The sequence below is a fragment of the Manis javanica genome, chromosome 1, assembly GCF_040802235.1.
Source record: "Manis javanica isolate MJ-LG chromosome 1, MJ_LKY, whole genome shotgun sequence".
NCBI lineage: Eukaryota > Metazoa > Chordata > Mammalia > Pholidota > Manidae > Manis > Manis javanica.
This window is the reverse complement of record NC_133156.1, coordinates 161809665-161830277: the sequence shown is the minus strand read 5'-3', so window position 1 is coordinate 161830277 and position 20613 is coordinate 161809665. Positions and strand designations below refer to the sequence as shown.

The window sequence follows — 20613 nt, the reverse complement described above, 5'->3', positions numbered from 1 at the left end:
TTTGGCTCAGGCCTGGCTCTATGGAATGTCAAGTAACACCAGAGTTTACAGATCTTTATTCATACTCTTCCTTGGTTTTCTTCATTTTCCAGTAATTATAACAATCTGTACTGAAATATCAACATCTAATCTTCTTTTGAAGATAAGCTTACCTGGCAATGTTATCACAAATTCCATGGCCTCCAAATTTTGCTGTTTCAACAGGGGCTCCTGGCTTTCGTACCATGATTTTGAGAGTCAGGCGTTTGCCCTTCATCCCAGCAGCTTCAAGTCGTCGTTGAATTTCTTCTGAAAGATTCAGAAGAAAAGCTTCGGCTTCTTTTGGCTATTGAAAGACAAACACAGAAAAATTCTCATGTTATTTCCTATATGCCTAACAACTTAACTTTCCAAGTATTTTAACTTTGAATATTAACCACATATATTATTTTCTATCCTGCTAAGTATCTATTAAAAACAAACATTCTGCAAGCTCTGTGAACTGCCAAGAGTTTAAAGTTTTTTTAAGAGTCTATAGTTAGTTGGAGAGACAGGACTCTAAGAGAATATAAAGAACAATGTAAGATAAAACCTGTTAAGAGATCTTACCTGGGTAAACCTTATTCCATAGTTGATCTCAGCTGAAACAGATTTTCTTTCCTTTTCAGTTCGAACTGGTCTGTCATCCAAACCGCGGCAGAACCTATAAAGCATCTGACCTGTTTTGGGACCAAATTCTTTTTGGAGCTGTGCCATGGTAAGAGACTGCAGGTCCCCACAAGTTCCAATTCCCAGAGATGTCAACTTAGATTCCATCGACCGTCCAACTCCTAGGAGAGGAAAAGGATATATACCTTAATTCTGCCCATGAACTATAAAAACAGTTTAACAGTGTCAACTATCATTCATGCACAGAGCAACTAGCCTAAAATAATCTCCCTTAAAAGAGACAGAGGCACTGAACAACGTATTAGAACAGACGGACCTAACGAACATCTACAGAACACTCCATCCAAAAGCAACAGGATACACATTCTTTTCAAGTACACATGGAACATTTTTAATAGATCATAAACCAGGCCACAAAAAGAACCTCAGTAAATTCAGAAAGACTGAAATTGTACCAACCAGCTTCTCAGATCACAAAGGTATGAAACTAGAAATTACACAAAGAAAATAAAAAGCCCACAAACACATGGAGGCTTAATAACATGCTCCTAAATAATCAATGGATAAATGACCAAATAAAAACAGATCAAGCAATATATGGACACAAATGATAACAATAATTCAACATCACAAAGTCTGTGGGATGCAGCAAAGGCCGTGCTAAGAGGGAAATATATTGCAATACAGGCCTACCTCAAGAAAGAAGAAAAATCCCAAATGAACAGTCTAAACTCACAATTAATGTAACTAGAAAAGGAAGAACAAATGAGGCCCAAAGTCAGTAGAAGGAGGGACATAATAAAGATTAAAGCATAAAATTGAGAAGAATAAAACAACAGAAAAAAATCAATGAAAACAGGAGCTGGTTCTTTGAGAAAATAAACAAAATAGATAACCCCCTAGCCAGACTTACCAAGAAAAAAAGAGAGTCTACACACATAAACAGAATCAGAAATGAGAATGGAAAAATCACTACGGACACCACAGAAATACAAAGAATTATGAGAGAATACTATGAAAAATTATATGCTAACAAACTGATAATCTAGGAGAAATGCACAACTTTCTAGAAAAATAACAACCTTCCAAGACTGACCCAGGTAGAAGCAGAAAATCTGAACAGACCAATTACCAGCAATGAAATTAAATTGGTAATCAAAAGACTACCTAAGAACAAAATGCCTGGACCAGATGGTTTCACTGCTGAATTTTATCAAACATTTAGTGAAGACCTAATAACTAACCTCCTCAAAGTTTTCCAAAAAGTAGAAGAGGGAGGAATACTCCCAAACTCATTCTATAAGGCTAGCATCACTCTAATACCAAAACCAGGCAAAGACACCACAAGAAAAAGAAAATTACAGACCAATATCCCTGATGAACATAGATACAAAAATAAACAACAAAACAGTAGCAAACCGAATTCAAAAATACATCAAAAAGATCATCCATTATGATCAACTGGGATTCATCCAAGGGATGCAAGGATGGTACAACATTCGAAAATCCATCAACATCATCCACCACATCAACAAAAAGGAGGACAAAAACCACATGATCATCTCCATAGATGCTGGAAAAGAATTTCCACAAAATTCAATATCCATTCATGATAAAAACTCTCAAAAAAATGGGTACAGAGGGCAAGTACCTCAACATAATAAAGGCCATATGTGACAAACCCACAGCGAACATCATACTGAACAGCAAGAAGCTGAAAGCTTTTCCTTTAAGATCAGGAAAAAGACAAGGATGCCCACTCTCCCCACTATTATTCAACATAGTGCTGGAGGTCCTAGCCATGGCAATCAGACAACACAAAGAAATAAAAGGCATCCAGATTGGTAAGGAAGAAGTCAAACTATCCCTGTTTGCAGATGACATGATATTGAACATAAAAAACCCTGAAGAATCCACTCCAAAACTACTAGATCTAATATCTGAATTCAGCAAAGTTCCAGGATACAAAATTAATACACCAAAATCTGTTGCATTCCTATACACAAACAATGAACTAGCAGAAAGAGAAATCAGGGAAACAATTCCATTCACAACTGCATCAAAAAGAATAAAATACCTAGGACTACATCTAACCAAGGAAGGGAAAAACTTATACTCTGAAAGCTACGAAACACTCATGAGAGAAATTAAAGAAGAAACCAATAAATGGAATCACATCCCGTGCTCATGGATTGGAAGAATTAATATTGTCAAAATGGCCATCCTGCCTAAAGCAATCTACAGATTCAATGTAACCCTATCAAAATACCAACAGCATTCTCAATGAACTAGGGCAAATAGTTCTAAAATTCATATGGAACCACGAAAGACCCCGAATAGCCAAAGCAATCCTGAGAAGGAAGAATAAACCAGGGGGAATTACACTCCCTGACTTCAAGCTCTACTACAAAGCCACAGTAATCAAGGCAATTTGGTACTGGCACACGAATAGACCCACAGACCAATGGAACAGAATATAAACCCAAATATTCTGAGCCCAGATATAAACCCAAGCATATATAGTCAATTAATATAAGATAAAGGGGATATACAATGGGGAAGTGACAGCCTCTTCAATAGCTGGTGTTGGCAAAACTGGACAGCTACATGTAAGAGAATGAAATTGGATCACTGTCTAACCCCATACACAAAAGTAAATTCAAAATGGATCAAAGACTTGAATGTAAGTCATGAAACCATAAAACTCTTAGAAAAAAACATAGGCAAAAATCTCTTGGAAATAAACATGAGCAACTTCTTCATGAACTTATCTCCCTGGGCAAGGGAAACAAAAGCAAAAATGAACAAGTGGGACTATATCAAGCTGAAAAGCTTCTGTACAGCAAACGACACCATCAATAGAACAAAAAGGCATCCTACAGTATGGAAGAATATATTCATAAATGTCATATCTGACATTCAAATTATATAAAAAGAGCTCATGCATCTTAACAAACAAAAAGCAAATAAGCCAATTAAAAAATGGGCAGAGGAGCTGAACAGACACTTCTCCAAAGAAGAAATTCAGATGGCCAACAGACACATGAAAAGATGTTCCACATCCCTAATCATCAGAGAAAGGCAAATTAAACCACAATGAGGTATTACCTCACACCAGTCAGGATTGCCACCATCCAAAAGACAAACAACAACAAATGTTGGTGAGGATGTGGAGAAAGGGGAACCCTCCTACACTACTGGTGGAAATGTAAATTAGTTCAACCATTGTGGAAAGCAGTATGGAGGTTCCTCAAAAAACTAAAAATAGAAATACCATTTGACTCAGGAATTCCACTCCTAGGAATTTACCCTAAGAATGCAGGAACCCAGTTTCAAAAAGACATATGCACCCCTAAGTTCATCACAGCACTATTTACAATAGCCAAGAAATGGAAGCAACCTAAGTGTTCATCAGTAGATGAATGGATAAAGAAGATGTGGTACATATACACAACGGAATATTATTCGGCCATAAGAAGAAAACAAATCCTACCATTTGCAACAACATGGATGGAGCTAGAGGGTGTTACGGTCAGTGAAATAAGCCAGGTGGAGAAAGACAAGTATCAAATTGTTTGACTCATCTGTGGAGTATAAGAACAAAGGAAAAACTGAAGGAACAAAACAGCAGCAGACTCACAGAACCCAAGAATGGACTAACAGTTACCAAAGGGAAAGGGACTGGGAAGGATGGGTGGGAAGGGAGGGAGAAGGGGGAAAAAGGGTAATTATGATTAGCACGTTTAACATAGGGGGCAGGGACATGGGGAAGGCAGTATAACACAGAGAAGACAAGTAGTGATTCTATAGCATCTGATGGACAGTGACTGTAATGGGGTAAGTGGGAGTCTAGTAACCCTAATGTTGTTCATGTAATAGTACATTAATGCTAACAAAAAAAAAAATCTCACTTAAAATTTGTAAGTGACCAAACTGAAGCATCTCAGATTAAAGGGTTCTTGGGTACAAATCACACTAGTAAAGTTACTTTTATTTTTTTATTTTTATTTTTATTTTCTATCGATAGATTTTTTTTTTTTGAGAGGGCATCTCTCATATTTATTGATCAAATGGTTGTTAACAACAATAAAATTCTGTATAGGGGAGTCAATGCTCAATGCACAATCATTAATTCACCCCAAGCCTAATTTTCGTCAGTCTCCAATCTTCTGAAGCATAACGAACAAGTTCTTACATGGTGAACAAATTCTTACATAGTGAATAAGTTCTTACATGGTGAACAGTACAAGGGCAGTCATCACAGAAACTTCCGGTTTTGATCACTCATTATGAACTATAAACAATCAGGTCAAATATGAATGTTCATTTGATTTTTATACTTGATTTATATGTGAATCCCACATTTCTCCCTTTATTATTATTATTATTATTATTATTATTATTATTATTATCTTAAATAAAATGCTGAAGTGGTAGGTAGATGCAAGATAAAGGTAGAAAACATAGTTTAGTGTTGTAAGAGAGCAAATGTAGATGATCAGGTGTGTGCCTGTAGACTATGTGTTAATCCAAGCTAGACAAGGGCAATAAAACATCCACGGATGCATAAGATTTCTCTCAAAACGGGGGGTGAGGTTCTAAGCCTCACTTCTGTTGATCCCCAATTTCTCACCTGATGGCCCCCCTGCGACTGTGCCTGTCTTAGGTTGTTCCTCCCTTGAGGAATCTTACCCGTCTCTGGCTAACCAGTCATCTTCCGGGGCCATACAGGGAAATGTAAAGTTGGTAAGTGAGAGAGAAGCCATATTGTTTGAAGAGGTTAGCTTTTTACTTCTTTGCAGATTTATGCCCTGTGGCTTCTATGCCCAGCATTTGTCTTGAGGTATCTTTACCACTTGGAGGAATTATGATACTCGGTAAATTCGATATGAGGCACAAATTCTATTTAAGGGTTATAATTAGGAAGGAAGAATAAAAGCTATAGAAGTAGCAGGCGGAAGAAAACATGGGAAGATTGATTATTTCTTTGACATATCTTCTTGTAGAGTAACTTAAGCATGTATAGGTTTTAAACTACTAATTAAATTGCGCACAGACATTAACATAATAGGAAAACAGTTACTATAATTACCAGCCATCTCCAGTGAGACCAAGAAAACCAGTTAGGCATCCTAGGCATTTGTGAAAATTTATCTATGATATGATGGATATTGTCCAACTGTACTTGAACAGTCTGAGAGAAATCAGACAAATTAAAACAACCCATTCCTGGGAACTGTTCACATCCCATATGTTCTTTTAACAGTAGATAGTCTGTAGTTCTAAGATTTTGGAGCAGTACAACTTGCACTTCTCCTAATTCTTGGTTGAGTTCCAACAGTATAGATCCAGTCAAATTTGTAGTTTTACTGTATGCACAGGCCAACTTAGATATATCCTTCTTCATTCCCATGGCAAGTACAGGAACTGGTGGGATGAATGCAGCTACAGCTGTAGTAGTAAAGTTACTTTTAGGATCTACTTCTCAACTTGGGCTCTACATGTAGGTGAACCAGAACTTCTCAAATAAGTAAAACTAAAGTTCTCAAAAGAATGTGACTTTTATTTATTATTGAGTAATATCAAGATTTTTATCTTATTCACAAAATAAACTAGTTTATTTACAGACTTGTTTACACAAGTCTATCATATGACTTACAGACATTCTAGGAAACACATGAATATTAGGGATTTCAGTGATGACCAAACACTACAACAGTTTTAGCCATCTTTTCTTTGAAAGGGAGTTAGAAAAAGAACTTACGATACAGGCACAAACCCAAAAATACTATTTGCAATTATCCTGGACAAAGCAGTCTCACTAACCCAGGGAGATAGGGTCCTAAGCAAGTGCAGTGGCAGTGGGGAGAAGACAGGTATCTTTTACCAACAAAGACCATATCCTGCAAAGGCATTATTAACCCTCCTACAGCCAGGCCAGCATGCAGGGGTCTCTATCCATACTCTTAAAGATGCAAGGTTTGAGCATCATCCGAAAGATGCCGAGTTCTGTTGCTCTCAATTTGCCCAAAAGCTGATCAAAGGTATGCCTATCTGGGAAAGATACTTAAGACTAACCTAAGGAAACTAATATTCTTATTAAAATTGTCTCCACACCATCAAATGAATATTTTCTTTCAATGAGGAAAAGACTGTCTCTGGTCTTCTGTAGGATCTTGTCAGAGAGCTCTGGGGGAAGTCTGCTACCTTCTGCTCATCACAGTTGTTACTCTAGCTCCGATCCTGAGTGGTCTCCTGCAGAAGGAGCACCCGTGCTCGCCCAGGGTCTGCCAGGAGAACCTCTTGCAGCAGTCATGAAAAAGTTAATTAAGAGGCTGGCAACCTTCCAGCCAAGATCTATGGCTGTGGAGGCAGGAGACACCAGCTTAAACCAGGATAATTTATCCCTGAATGGAAGTTAGATGGAAGATGTTAGGGATCCTGCCTCTCATCTGTGCCATTTTAAAGTTCAAGGCAGAAGAGTGAGCAGGTAATATGAGTCTGAGCTAAGAACAAGAGCCTCCAGAGAAGGCACTACACACAAAAAGGGGGGCTTGTAAGCAACCCATCTGGGTATTTATCAAAATGGAAGGAGAAATCCAAGGGAAGGAACAAATCGTGTGATGAGTTACCCAAAGTCACTTCACCACTATTCCTGTTCAAGGGAGGCTTGTCTTTGTTTTTTCCCTCCCACCATTGCCCCACTCCCCACCCTTGAATTGTGAGCATGATCTTTCCCTTACAGATCTGGGGAGCTGACTGGGTCTTACTGACTTGCAAAATCAGCAAGGGATAATGATATTCCTGGATTGAATGTATGTGCGTGTGCAGGGCTGGAGTAGGGGGAAGCCCGCAGGTTTTGAGAGTATCTTTAGTATACTGGAACAGAATTATTACTAATAGGCACAAAAGAAAGGCTACTGTATTAAATCTCACCAGATTACCAAAACTAACTGAATTTGAGCAAAATGTCCCTCTAGAGAAGAAGAAAAGATCCTCTGTACTGCAAGCCCACCTCATGAAAAGGAATGGCCTGAAGCCGAGTTGGGGAGGGTGGCACGATGGTGGTCTGAGTCTGGCCCCATGACGCTGAGTGGAGTGGAAAGATCAACCTTGGACTCGGCACCTAAGGCCTGAGAGGGCTGCTGGTTCAGCTGACAGTATCAGCATCAGGTAAGTATTTATAGGAAAGGAGGCATGTTAGGGAGAACGAAACGGGGTCTTAAGGATAAAACTGATTTTATCCACCTAGAAAAGGAAAAAGTGAAAGAAATATGCTAGCTTAGAACCAAGTATCTGAGAAAGAGAGAAGAAAAAGTGTGGAAGCTCCTGGTCAAGCCACTGGGACAAAGACTAGAGATTTGTCCTTGAGGGGAAACTATTACTCTAGGTTAAAAATGGCCCATAATGTCATCTCCCCAGCTCCAGAATTTAACAGTTTGACAGAAAAGCTCCAAAGAATGAAGTTTGCACTGTCTGCATTGGCACTGTCCAATAGAACTTTCTGTGGTGGTGGACATGTTCTGTACCTGTGCTCCCCAATCCCACGGGCACTTGCCCCACGTGGCTATGGAGCCCTGAAATGCGGCTAGTGCCACCAACAAACTGAATTTTAAATTTATCTTTCACTTAACTTCGAATTTTACTAGCATCACCAGGCTAGTGGCTGCCACATCAGGACAGTATAGATCTTGTACACCTACTCATGTTTCTCTGAGAATGGAACAGAGGTGGAAACCATACACTGGCTGCACTAATCCCGCAAGGGCTGGACAAGGTGCAGAAGGGCCTTCAATCAAGGGCATGCATGCAGGGTGCCAAGCCTTGCCAAGATGCAAAGAGCAGCTAGAAATGGCTATTGTATTTAAATAGTTGTTGGGGACAATCTTTTCTTTCACTGGATAAACAGATCTCATGTAATTTTTGTTAGCGCAGCACAGAATCATTCTGTGGGGTCTCCTACAGCATAAACTTACCTGTGTGTGTTTTTCTTACGGAGCTACAGTAACTGGCTATGGCACGCAAGGCACACTATACACTCAGTAAACACTTAAAGGCACAGCAGGCAAAGAGAGCTTGTGGAGGACGAGGGCTGAGGCGTGTTAGCACTGGTTATAGGTTACAGAGCAAAACTTCCTCAAAGCATCTTGCTCCACAAGATGTTCCTAGGTACTATATATTCTTCAAATCTCTTTGGGAAATTACTGGTTTTTAACAACGATCAGTCTGTTTCTTTATCATGAGAATTCTCAGAACTTTTACTGTGTGGGCCCTGATTTACAGGAATGGCTTATATTCTGTAGAACACAGCGGGAAAAGGCAGACTTCCATGCCATCTCCAGGACAGGGGTAGCAACAGAAGGTTGACATCTTGTGTATCTGAGATTTTCTAAATCTGTCTGATTAAGAATTTGGGGAGTTTATTCAAGAGAGTAGTTTAAAGGCATGAAACTGCAACAATTTTGGGTGCGTACCACCTGGTTTGGAAGGGCAGAGGGAGCTGCATGAGAAGGTGGCTTGCCAGAGGAAACCACTCTTGTCGCCCCCTGTATTTCAGACATCCCTTAGGAAAGTCTAGGCTGTGCCTAAGAGCTCAATCAGGACAGATAATCTCACACTTGCCCCTTCAAGAAATAAAGTTCCTTCAACCAGGAAACAAATGGAGGTGAACAGTAACATTATTAGGTTAAGGAATTAAAAAGTATTTTTTCTGTATAAAAAAACAAACAAAACCTACAAAAATGATTCCATTTCAAGATGGTGCTATGGACTGAACTGTGTCTCCTCAATCCTAATTCCCAGGGCCTCAGAGTGTGACAATAATTGGAGGCAGGGCCTTGAAAGAGGTAAAATCAGGTCACATGAATGAGCCGTTATCCAATACAACTGGTGTCCCTTTAGGAAGAGATTAGGACATGGACACATGAACAGCAAAGCCTCTGTGAGGACCCAGCAAAGATGGCCGCCTACACGCCAAGATCCAGGAGAGGGTCAGGAGACATGGACCCTGCTGACAACTCAGTCATGGACTTCTAGCCCCCAGGATCTTGCAAACATACACTTCTGTTGCCTAAGCCCCTTAGTCTGTGGTATTTTTGTTATGGCAGCCTTAACAAACTAAGAGTAATGGCTAGTATGAGAAACCTGAACTCAAAATTTCACATGCAGCTTTAAATACACTGCTGCTTCTTACATAAGACTGCACTGTGTTATTAGAACTGTTTAAATTGGATTGTCTAATAAGGTAATTTGCTAGCTTGACTTTATAAGGTTAATTATCTTTCTCAAACTGACCATCAGAATGTCACATTTCTAACACTAATACATTTTTTTTCTTTTTTTAACAACTGAATACCATTTGTTGAGCACAAATAGTTTCAAGAAGTGTTCTATATTGTATCTCAATTCTGACAGAATTTATCAGATTTTTAATATAAATAACATTTTAATTTAATTAAAACAAATATACTCCATTAATTTAGAAAATTAACACTATTCAGAAAGGAATATGAAAGTGATTTAAAATTTTGAAGTTTTGCTAATATACTTTCAAACACTGATACCCTACAGAGATTTTTTTTGTTATTTTAAGATAAACTGATCTTTTCCTTTTGTTTCTAAAAGCATTATCTTTCTTTTTTTACAGTTATCTACATTATTAAATATATTCTTTTAAGTTATTTACTATAGGAGTCAGGAAGCTTTATAACTAACCTATCATGAAATGGCATTTGCGTCACTTAATATATTAGCCTATAATAGAAAATTCTAAGTTGGTTCTGATAAACTTTAATGAGGTCTAAGAATATACATCTAAAAAAACCACTAAGTCCACTTTCAACAAATGAATCTTAAAAATTTTCATCAAACATGTACTGTCTTGAACTTTCTCCAACATAAATACACTAGAGCTTTACTGAAGCTAATACAGACTGCTTTATAAAAGGAGACAGTTTTCTGAAATAGCATCAAAGACTACCATATGGTTTAGAGAAGTTTCTTAGAAAGAGGAATCTACCACAGAAAGCAGTTTAAATATTTAATAATTATGAAAGGAACTGTCCTACACAAAAAAATTACATCTATTCAAGGCCCCAAGAGGGCAACCATTTTTCAGTTATAGTTAACTTGATGACTTCTCCATGGGAAGATTTTTACATGTTTAGTTAGCCACACACACAAAAATACAACTAAACATCCTGCCCCTCTGGAGGAGAAAGGTATAGATGAATGCTTTACTTCAATGTTGGATTTAACAAAATATTTCATTTTTTAGATTTATCCTTCCTACTTTTTCCACTTTTGAAACTATTTGTTTACTATACTCAGAAAACTGTCTTTAATCTAACAGGATAATTTTGGAAATAAAATTAATTCTCAAAACTTTATCTTTGGCCTAAAAGCACACTAATTTAATTATGAATGAAATATGACCAAAAATCAATTTCATCATATTCTCTTTAAAATAATTTCTTAGAATTCTTTGATCCTGCTACTTAGGAAATACCTAAAGTAAAATACATGAAAAGCAAAAGTAAAATGTAACATCAAGATCTTAATAAATCAACTAAAGAGATATTCGTTGTAGAATTCCAAATTTTGTTTCTCATCACATTCAATAACAGATAAAAATTTTAATTCATGTTTTGGGAATAACAGATATACGTTATAGAACTCAGAAAAGCACTAATAAATGTTTACAATAAGTGAAAGCTATAAAGAAAGGATTTGTACTTACCTGGTAGATTAGTAACTAGCTGACCTCTAATAAAATCATCTACTTCTTCTGGTTTTAAGTGGTACTGGCCATCTGGTTTTGCTTTTCTAGTTGCCATTCTAGCCAGAAGAATATTAGAACCTATAAAGTTAAAAAAAAATGTTGAAGAAATATGTACAATTATTTTCTAAATTTTGTAACAAAGCCATCTACAAATAGGTTACCTATCAAATTTCTTTCTTTCTAAAAACAATGAAAATAAATAACTTTCAATTTGGATCATTTCAAATACAGTACAAAACTGGCAGAATGTTAAGTATTACAGATTATAATGAACATGGTTATTGTACAGAGGTTTCTTTGTCCCAAAATAAGTGACCTTTCGATTTCTCTTGCCTAACAGCTCTAATCATAAAATTGGAGGCTTACAGGACTTGAGAGCAATGATCAGAAATCAGCTCCTTTTACAATTCACTGGATCTAGGCTAAGTGGGAAAAAGGCAAAGGATGCTACTGGGCTGGGGTAAAAAGAAAGCCCAAAGGACCAGAAGCCTTGCTAGGCTATCAGCACAGGTGCAGAACACTGAGCATATGGGAGCCTGAGAACAAAGACAGATGCTGGCGTGAGACCTTGGGGTGAGCACGGACATGCCTCTGCAGAGCAGGGGAAAAGTTCACTAGGATCTGTGGGACTGGAATGTCAGGAGACCTTTATGTAAACTAGGAACTCCAGAAATTGTAAGGAGTTGTATAAAGGACACATGTCCTTTTTATTTAAGACATATAGAAACTATGCATTTTCCTAGGGTAAATATATAGATATTTAGGGAGAGAAAAAAATTCTGGAAAGTCACACCAAAATAATACAAGTAGTAAATTTTGGAGAAGACCAAGGCGCTAAGGAGTGGAAATACCACATGGGGTTGTTGTTTCAATTATGTGCCTGAACTTAGAAGAATGCAGTCCTATTGTACAGTTGCAAATTACAAACAAGTACAATTAAGAAAAAACTAAACCTGTGCCTGATACTGGAACCCAGAAGACAAGTCCTAAATGGATGTGGAGAAGGATCTGCAAGCCAAATACCAGGGAGTAAAAGGCAGGCTAGCTAGTAACTGGAGGGATTCTATGAATGTATTAGTCATGTATTTTATTTTCTGTATCTTGTGATGTTTTGACATCTTAAAAATCTTCCTGGCTGGAGAGAGACTGCACTCCCAGCTATTTGCTGAAGGCAGAAAACAACCTTCCTGGGAGCAAGCCAGCCACCCCCGGCCATCTATCTCCCTATCAGACTCACACGCAAAGCCAGGATTTCTCCTGCTCTGAATCATGCCAGGGCTAGATACCAGGAGACTAGAGGTTACCCTTACAGCCCTCAGGCCATGGGAATTATCCAAACTAGTCAATCCTACACTGTCTACTTGGCCCAGCCCTTCCTGCAGAAACTCCAATGAAGCTCTGGCCTAGGATTTCCCTTTACTCCTGCTTCTGCCTCCCAGCCAAAACCTGGTGCCTCCCCATGTGGCCCTGTGTGGTGTGGTATATCCCCTACTTCTCTGGGTTAATATAAATAAAAATCTTGTTTCAAAAGTACTGGCCTGTGTTGTCACACAGGTATCTCCATAAGTGGAAATCCCAAGGGTAGAGATCAGACAAGCTATTTCATAGGAAGAAAGGCTTTGAATGAGAAGAGAGGAGTCCTGCGTGACAGCGATGGTAAGCTAAAAGAAAAGTTTTCTCTGCCTCCCAAGCCTGTGGAATAGTGTGTGGCAGGGACAAGTTGGGTCCCCCTGTGAGAATGGCAAGATAGGAGGTGTCCTGGCAAGAGGTCCTGAAAGGAAGGAGGGGACCCAGGGAAGCTTAGGTGCAACAGAAACGGTTCCATCAGGCACAGCTGGAAGAGTCAAAGGCAGAGAGAGGATGGGAGGACCTGCACAGACAAAGTGCAGGGCTCACAGGCAGAACAGACAGTTGGGAAGGACAGGTGGAGGGCATGTGCAAGAGAGGATGCCTTCTGTAGTTGAGAGTGTGAAGGCTGGACTGCTGAGCATTCCCAGAAGCCAAAACTCAGAGTAACTGAATTACAAGACTTCTACTTCAGCACACTTGACTCCCAATGCCCCCCACCACATTGCTTTAAATGGTTTCTGTTCATTTTAAAAGAAAAAAAAAAGCTTACAAGTACTGACTCTCCATTCTCCCCATTTTGAAGAACAGGTTAAGAAATATTTCAAGTTGCTTATTCCAAAGATATTACCAATAATATTCTTGGATTTCCAACACTTTTTATCTCATGTATTGTACAATTGTGAGCAATACTAAGAATTGTTTTAGAAGTGAGAGGACTATGCAGTAAGGTAATATAATAAAAACAAAATCTGAAAATCACTACTAAAAATTAAGTGATACTCACTGATTGCAAAACAATGCTTTGTGTAAAATGAACAGTATGAGGCAAGCTAGGTACTAACCAATTCCAACAGAGGCAGCACACTTAGTCTGATCTTTGATTTCCATACGGACAGCATTTGCAAATTCATCAGGAGTAAGTCTTGTCTCTGCAAGGATTTCAGTAATGTCCACAAGTGCTTCATCACAACTGACAGCTTCAATGTTATGTGTATAGCTGTCAACACAAAGCAGAGGCAATGAGCCACAGCCACAACCTGCCATCTAGCAGACCAAGTGCTGCTGAATCCAGTCTTCCTATGGCATATTTATTTCCCAATTTCTTACAAGACTTAACATGCTAAGAAATATCAGCATTTTAATTAAACTGACCCAAGTGCCATTATTAGTAGTCACCTAACACTGAACCAAAGGCAACTAGTGCTTTCTCTTTTTCCATATTAGCTACAAAAAACACAGCAGAAATTATTCTAGTTTTTCTATACTGAGAGAATACCTTCGCGTAAACCTCTCACTAGCTGAGAAGTAGTTAACAGAATTAGAACTGTCAAAATTAAAAATTTTCAAACATGGTTTACTGGAATTCTTAAGGAATAGAAAATCACAAAAATAAGTCAAATAAGATCACCTAAACAAAAACCCCACAAATAAACAGCATTCACGTGGCGGGCCTGAGGCATCTGATGCTGACTAGAGGGACACCAACGACATCCCTGCAGGCAGAAATACTCGGTTTTTTTAGTCATGATCTGCCTGCATGAAGGACTTTAGTTGGCCAGAGAAGAGGAAAGGGAAGGGAAGAGTTGCCATGTGGCTCCAATGCTAATTAAATATGAGGCTCACGTATGGGAGGCAACCAGAACAGCCTCAGGAACAACAAATGGATGCTCCCTAATCCACCTGGGGGAGTGTACTGGGATGGCCAGGCCTCATCTCTTACCTACACCTTGCTGTAAATCAGATTAACTAGTATCTCTATTCACTTAAGAAATGAGTGCTTTGTTTACACTTTAAAGGGTGAGATGTGTAAGAGCAGGAAGGTACACCTGATAGGAGGGACTCTGCTTCAGACTGAAGGCACCCTGAGGCAGGGAGAATTCCCAAAGGGTGGCAGGAGATTAACACTGCGTTTCCGCTCCCCACCCCAAAATAGCCAAATGTCGCTGGAAATGTCTCCAAGGAGAAAACTCCCTCAGGATGAGTATGTGTCATGCTCTCCCTGAAATCCTCCCAATTCAAGGGTCTTGTTGCCCAGAATACCCAATACTGCTAATTGAACTCAATCACCTGTTTCTGGCCCTACCTGGATGCTAACTGATCTCAATTTTGAACAGGATCTAAAAGCATACTTGCCACTTCGTAAGCACAACATCCCCGTATCTGGGGTCCTAAGGACAGTTGTGATTAACTGGCTTATCACTCAGCACTCCATCCTACACACTGATGCCAGGTAACTTCCTCAGCCCCTTTTTAATCTCTTCTGCTGAAGTTAACAGCTGGATCTTACTTCTCTCTGTAGGACTGGAAGCATCAACAGCTGCTTGTACTTGATACTCAGTAAGTAGGTATTCAGAATATGCATAAGAAAGTAGAAGAAGAGGTAAAGACAGAGGCACAGTGTCTCTCTAAGAACCTCAATTAAGCCCAAGGGCTGACAACCCTTGGCCTGCTGTCCTGATGCCTGTCTTGGTAAAAAAAACAAAAACAAAAACAAAACAAAGACGTAAAACACAGCCCCACCCGTTCACTAATATATTGTCTGTGCCTGCTTTCACTTTACACAGCAGAGCTGAGTAGCTGGAAAGAAACCTTATCTGGCCCTTGGTAGAGAAAATACACTGACTCCTTCATTAGAGCATACATGGCCAGCAAAACTTACTTTAAATTTTGAGGTGTGAACATAAAATATACTTACATTATATTTTTTAAATGATCTCCTTTCCTTAAGGCAACTAATCAATCACATTGAAACTATTACTAAAACTAACTTATAAAAACTTTTGGCATGCCTAAGGATATTAGAAGATAAAGGATCTTAAAGAGTCTCTACTGTTATAAACAAAACTCTAATTTAAATGTAATAAAAGAATAACCAGGTTAAAAATTGCATCCTTCATCTGTCTGGTTCCATGGGAAGAAAACTAGAACAACTGACTTGCAGTCATATAGGCAGAATCAGATCGCCATCACCATCAGGAGGCACCTCTATAACCTGAGCAGTGCAAAAATGTCCCTTCGCATGAGCTACTGATGACTGGAGTCACCTAGATGAAGGAGAGAAGACAGTCACACTGGGACGCTGAGGAAAGGGCTCCTGAGAGAGAAAAGTCTAGCAAAAGTGACACTGACAGCTCTAAGGAAAACTGGGCTGTCTTTAATGTTAGAGAAGAAAAGCAGAGTAACACGGATATGACAGTGACTATATCATATACGTTACCTTGCCAATGTCTCATACATTGTGCGTGCAACTTCCTTATATGCATGAAAATCATATGGGACAGCTTGAAGATTAGGACAAAGTTGTTTAGCGTGCCCAAAAAACATTCCATTCTTAATGCCAAGTTGTCTAGAGAAAGAGTAAAACACAACAGAGGTCATGCTGGGAATTTTTAAGTGCCAAATCAAGTATCAAATATGTTGATAGTATCTTCCCATGCCATTAAATACACAGTTTTCATCTAACTCCATTCTCATTAGGGGTAAAAAATAGGCATTAAGAAAACTGACAGGCTTGCTTTCCCCAAAAACAAATTATACAATTCTCTGATTAGTGTAAAGGACATGTGTAGATGTGCCAAAATATGTTTGTAAAAGACCAGGTTTGATTCTCATCTGTATCTGATGATTTCCTTTAAAATACTCAGACCTCTGGCCCCTCTGCCACAATGCCAGCATGCCATATGCTAGTGATATCACAACCACCACAGAGCAGGAATGTGCTGTCAATAAGAGGTTTTCTTCCCCTAATACATGGCACACTTTGGCCAGGGTTCACCCCCAAAGACAAAGAAGAGAAATAAAAATAACTACACAAAATAGTGCTATGTGACAGACAAAATATACTCATCCTATTACCACCCAATTCCCAAATGACCAATTGCATGCTCCTGAGGTGGCTCCGCAGTGGCTGAGATGCCAACAGCATTGTAAATGGTAGGACATCACTCTGGGCAGGGACCAAGGTTCCAGAACTTTGAGGGACCTAATTGAAAATGGTGAATTTTAAATCTTTTGTGAGCCTCAATGCCCCACATTACCTTTGATATTTGGAGCATTTAGCACAAAACTATAAATATGGAATTACACATAATTAATAATTAATATCCCATTTTAACATTCTGCAATGAATCAACAAAAAATATTAAAGTAAAAACAGAGCAAAATAATAGCAATGCTTTACCAGATTACATACCCCTGTGCAAATACATCAGGAGATCATTCTACAGTCATTCAATAAGTATTACTAAGTGCTCACTTTGTATGGAGGTGTGCCATTTTAAGAAACATCGACACAAAAGTCTTCAATTACTCATGATCTCTGGCACCCTCCTCATCTAAGACCAACCAGTGAGAACCAAACAGGAAAAGAATCCTCCCAAGTTATTCAGAGGTAAATGCAAAATCATATGCATTTCTTACATACACAAAACAATAATAAATTATCTAACTGCAAAGCCCTAGTAGATGAGAAATATCTAATAGGAAGGAGAAATGATAGAAAAGAAAGTAATGACTGATGAATAGCATAATAAAGCATGAAAAAAAATGAATGAAAAAATTCTTCATTCATTCAACTGAAATTTGTGTCTCAGGCATTTTGCAAGATGGAGAATAAAATCGTGAATAAAACAGTCCTCAGGATGTTCATGAGGATGACCCTGTACTTGGTCAGCAAAAAGAAAGATGGATTATAGACAATGGGCTTTGTTTAGTAAGGCAGGGAAGTATACATATATAATAGCTTAAACATCTAGTTAGAAATACATAAATAGTTTAAAGCATATTCAGTAATGCTAGATATATAGGTTCAGCATATAAAAGCTGAACTTGGAAATTAAAGGTAATTATTAATTTTTAAAGGAATGTGTTAGTTAACTAATTCCTGCAACTATCATACTCTTATATTTATAATAATTTTGTTTTCAAATTATTCAGTCATACTGAAATTTTCAAGGGCATACTAATTATAAAAATATACATCTATTTATGTATGCATGCACATATACATCCCAGAGAGAAATGTTTAGGAGCCACCAGACACTGTAAGGAAGTTACAACCAATTAAAAGACCAAACCCCCACTGCTGTGGGTTTTGTGGGGCTTTTTTCCAACTTATACTCAAATTCATTTTCACCATTTTAAGAATCTCCTTCAAATAAACATTTACCACTTAAGTGTCATTTCAGTGGCTTGCTACATAGTATTTGGTCTTCACATATTGGCACCCTGATTATCCTGTAATACACTTAGCTTGACAACTGCCATTTGTGATACAATGTAAATGCACAATCCAAAGACACCTAGAGCCTAGACACAGCTGTGGCTACCAGAGTCCAAACCGACTGTGAGCTGCTGAGGCTTCTGCCTCTGATTCAGCCTTGGCACTCCCCATCCAGCATTCAGCTTAGGGACACTAATGAGAAGAGACCCTGCAGAGGCAGCATGGAAAGGGTGGAGCTTTCATTTCACCAAGTAGCAAAATTCAAAGACTAAGTATTTCTGGGCTTCATCACACCCTCCCGTTGGAACACAATGGTCCAGCCATCAGAAGCACAAGTTACCATGCAGTAACTTAGAGGGGAGAAAAAGACTAGCCTATCCCAGTGACAGGCTAAAACAACATACAACCAGCTCTAAACTGCCTGTGCTAATAAAAATGTAGTATTCCAGAATACACTTATATTTGACTTAATTCTTTTTTATTTTTCATTAAAGTAAGTTTCAACTCCTTGGCTACATTACCAACTAACACTGAAGAAGAGTAAAACATAATTCTGTTAATGAGAAGGCAAAATTAGGCTGGGAGTAAAAATCTGACATGTCATAAAGAGATAATGATTTGAAATATTTTATAATCATGCATGTTTAAATATAATGTGTTTTTCTTAAATATCCTTTTTATAAAAATATTGGTAAGATTTCAATCTTTCTGGCTACATATTGAGTTGTCAGATTAGACTTGCTTGAATAATCCAAACATTTAATCAAAACTGAAAAATGTTACATATATTTAAATCAGTACGTTGTATAGCTGAAATTAATGTTTCTTATACACAATAAAAAAGGATGAATGACAAAGCCATAAATATACTATCTAACCTCTCTCTCAAAAAAAGATTGAAAAATGTTATGATACAAGCCTGTTTTTATAATTATTAAAAACTTCAATACCTGCCAACAATGTATAAATACTTGCTGTGCTAACAAAGTACAGACTGCTTTTTTTAATTTATCAATTCATTTTTACTCCCTCTACTTTTACAACTATCATAATCGATTACTTTTAAATGACTGATCTTTTTTTAAGTGTAAGTAACAATACATATATCTGTTCTTGTACTGAAACAGCAGGCTGTAATTAGGGTTTAAGGTTACTGCAAGATAATGGTCTACATACAAAGTTGGTGCTAACAAGTTGACACTATTCCTCAATTTTAAGTGAGATTATTAGGTATGCCAGTATGGAATTATTTACTTGTAATTTACTAGGCAACCAAGTTTTAAAAGAATTTTAAAAAAACATTGAGTGTTAGGAAGTTTATAAGGAATTTTTCTTAGTTGTAAAAAGGAATTACTTAGAGCAAACATTAAGACCTTCTCCACTCAAAAATAATCTAAGTCTTTAATTCCATACTTCAAAAGACATGGTTTAAAAATGACAACACCTGGCTTCTTTTGATTTCCACTGTAGGACCTACTGTTTTTATCAAAAAACTAAGGTACTTATGTAAATTTATTTACCATTTTTAAAGGAAAACAAAAAGGGACTGAAGGGATTAAGGCTAGAAACATTTATTTCACAACATACGTGTCTGCAACATATTGAAACCATTGGCCTAAGTAGTATGTCTGAATCCACTTCAAAAGACTGTATGAAAATAATCAAGTAAATTAACTATTCTTAAGTATTACACTTAATTTCTACATACCTGGCTTCATAACTACAAGATGCAATCTCAGCCTTTGACAAAACAGAATCAATTCCATTTGTTTGTACAGAATCTGGATTCTCCCACATTGATGAATCCGGTATATCTGCTTTAAAAATAATAAAATTTAATGATTATATGTTATAAACTGATTTTTCTTAATTTTCACTCAAGAAACATATTTTCCGTTCCTTTTATATACAAATGCTTCACAAATTCCAAATAGTTTTCTCCTTTGAAATTTACCTCCTAATTTAATAAAAGAAAATCTATGACTCTAAAATTGTTTACTTCCATTACATTCTTCACCATCAGGAAAAAAACCCAATAAATTGACAAAGTGTTCTTTTCTAATAAGATTTTTTTTTAATATATAAAAAGATAAATATAAAATGTCCCTCCCTTTAACAGTCTCTTGAGATGAAAAAGGATGAAAATGATCAGGTAGATGACCCCCTTCTGTAGCCCTACAAGGATTACATAGCTCTTAATAAAAAATATAAATTTCTCTGAATGTTCTTCGCTGTTTCCTAAAAGATCTATCTGTAAAATGTAAAGCTAATTAAGTAACATGTTCAACAAACATAACTTCCCCCAAGACATTCGATCAAACAATAATTTAGTAAGTCACATACATAAAGAAGTTTCATTACAAATATAAGTTCTTTCTTTCAAACATCTATCAGG

The 20613-nt window shown here is 37.6% G+C and overlaps 1 protein-coding gene across 9 annotated transcripts in view; it reads right to left on the bottom strand.

The window, feature by feature from the left end:
- REV1 (REV1 DNA directed polymerase) overlaps positions 1-20613 on the bottom strand; it is a 120859-nt gene that overhangs the window by 16006 nt on the left and 84240 nt on the right. For 7 of the 9 annotated variants that reach the window (XM_073239813.1, XM_073239809.1, XM_073239790.1 and 4 more), the window contains 6 exons: positions 19927-20035; positions 16215-16343; positions 13840-13994; positions 11387-11506; positions 589-809; positions 153-325 (listed from right to left, as the gene is read on the bottom strand). In XM_073239813.1, coding sequence (XP_073095914.1) covers positions 153-325; positions 589-809; positions 11387-11506; positions 13840-13994; positions 16215-16343; positions 19927-20035 — 907 coding nt within the window. The remainder of the gene's footprint in view (positions 1-152; positions 326-588; positions 810-11386; positions 11507-13839; positions 13995-16214; positions 16344-19926; positions 20036-20613) is intronic. The other 2 variants (XM_073239819.1, XM_017657141.3) reach the window with 1 other exon arrangement.